Consider the following 2,368-nt stretch of genomic DNA (forward strand, 5'->3'; position numbering starts at 1 on the left):
GTGTGTTTGTGTGTGTCTGTCTGTGAATGTTTTTCTTGAATAATGTAGAACCCAAGCAACATTGGCACTGCATCATAATGTTTACCTGGTTTATTGTATTCATAATATCGAATAAAGGAAAGTGCACTTTTCTAGCATTTTTTTTATTTTACAGGGTTGCAAAGTGTAGTTAAGGAAGAAGATCTCCTGAGTGATGGAGAAGGTACCCACACCCAAGCAGGCCTTAATACAGGTCTTGATCCTTCGTCCCCTGCAGTTACCTCACAAGTTATTCTGAATGGTAATCATTTGTTACTTTGATTTCTACATGATCACTGTCAGTTGCAGGCATAATTTATTTGCCTGTTACAGAGTACTTTATCATTCTTGCTGTATGATTAGTGTGTATTACTGTATGTTATTGTTCATTGGCTTTTTGAATCTAATTATCAGTTCAGAATGCTCTTTCTTGTGACAGTCTAAAAGCTAAGATTTTTTTGTAATTAGATTTTTGGTTTCAAAGTTATTGCTTCTTAAGTGCTATTTAATTGCCAAAGTTTTATTGTGAATAAACCAATTAATCAGTTACCACATGGTTTCAAAGTATTTAAATTGTCTTAGAACAGGGTCTTGAAGGCAAAGTACAAACACTTTTATCTCTGCCTAAGCTCACTGATATCTATATGATAATTTCTTGATTTATTTTCAGATCCTATTCTCTCTGTGTCAGGTGAACCCCTAGGCTGTGAGGAGTGCCTTCAACAGGATCGAGATGATGCTGATATTGTCATAGTATAAAGTTTGCCAGATTTACAAGTATCTCTCACATACTATCTCTTTGATAGATGATGTTTACAGACTTACTAGCAGTAAAATGACAAGGAAAATATGATGAAAAAGGAATTATATAACAGAATTTGTATTGTAATTCAAAATGACTTTCTTCTTATCTAATTGACCAATTGATTGTTTATTTTTGTTGTATAGATGCATATATTTGAATATATAATAAGAAGACTATATATTCATTAAAGGTTTATAAGTTTTCTGTACTTGTCTATGCATTATTCAAGCCATATTTATAGGAATACACTGTGAAACTGCCCTTGTGAAAATATTACTTGGACTAGATAGTTTCAGAATCTGAATCACCCACGCATCGAAATAGAAAGATGAACATGTTTTTATCATGTTTACTAGTTGATATTTGTAATAAATGATATGTTACTTCTATTTTCATAATGTATTGTCTGAAGTGGAAGTTTTGAATTAGATTATGGTCTATGGAGGTGAAGAATAGCTTACTGCTTTTACATGTAATATCTGTGATATAAATAACATATTATATTGTGGTTCATGGATATATATTGCTCATATACTGAAAGCTTAGTACTACTAGTTAAGGTAACAGCATTGCCCATCAAAAAATGCTGAGCAATCTCTCAAATTTGAATTTCAACATTTCTAAAGATACAGTAATTTCAGCCGTGGTAGCAAACAGCTATTTTAGTGATATCATTATGATGTAAGCAGTCATATTACAATGTCATTCTCTGATAAATAATAGATAAATTTGGGGACAAGCAGCAATATGAAATATACATTCTCTGGCTGTAGAGTATTTGAAAATGCCAGAGAAGATTGATAAGCATTTATAAATTGAAATCTTGTGATTTGAATGTTACTTTAATATTTTGGAATTGTTTTGACATGAATTTCAAATTTGAGAGATTTCATTTTTGTATTGAGGTTCAGAAATATACAATAAATCAGGAAAATGAAGCAATAGACAGCCAAGGAAAAATGTTAAATCTTTGTATTTTGTATGGATATTTATGAATATATATTTTAGTTATGTATTATAGAAATAAAATGTAATCCAAAACTCATATAAGATATCTAATTATTATTCATGATTTTCATACAGACTATATTTATATATGAATATCAGGAAACCATCATCAATAGGGAGGCCCTTGCCATCTTCAGCACTCCTCGTCATTCTTTTTCACTCTTGAGTTTTGTGACTCAAGTGAAGTTTCCCTTTCAGTTAATATCCATTTAGGAAACATCCCACATACCTACATTTTAGCCACTAATGTCCATCAACAGTTAAGTAAAAACTCTTAGGCACTTTCATGAACTCTGTTTAATAGTCAGGTGTCAATACCATACCATGTCTCTTGAAAGTGTGAAACCCTCTCTTGCTGTCCTACTTATCTATATTGCCAAATGATAGTAGTATTCTGTGATATTCATCAATAAGCTTAAGTCACTGTTGTTTTAGATTTTAATACTAAAATGTTTTAATCCTTTGAAAATTTCATTGTTCTTGCTATATTTTGGATGTCTAGACAGCATTTTTCAATATGCATCTAAATGCTTAAAT

The 2,368-nt window shown here is 31.0% G+C and overlaps 1 protein-coding gene across 9 annotated transcripts in view; it reads left to right on the forward strand.

Moving 5' to 3' along the window:
* LOC113805316 (cyclin-D-binding Myb-like transcription factor 1) overlaps nt 1-1,868 on the forward strand; it is a 15,802-nt gene extending 13,934 nt beyond the window's left edge. For all 9 annotated transcript variants that reach the window (XM_070141799.1, XM_070141800.1, XM_070141805.1 and 6 more), the window contains 2 exons: nt 155-280; nt 689-1,868. In XM_070141799.1, coding sequence (XP_069997900.1) covers nt 155-280; nt 689-777 — 215 coding nt within the window. In that variant the 3' untranslated portion in view covers nt 778-1,868. The remainder of the gene's footprint in view (nt 1-154; nt 281-688) is intronic.
* The last annotated feature ends 500 nt before the right edge of the window (nt 1,869-2,368 follow it).

The sequence above is a fragment of the Penaeus vannamei genome, chromosome 28, assembly GCF_042767895.1.
Source record: "Penaeus vannamei isolate JL-2024 chromosome 28, ASM4276789v1, whole genome shotgun sequence".
Lineage (NCBI taxonomy): Eukaryota > Metazoa > Arthropoda > Malacostraca > Decapoda > Penaeidae > Penaeus > Penaeus vannamei.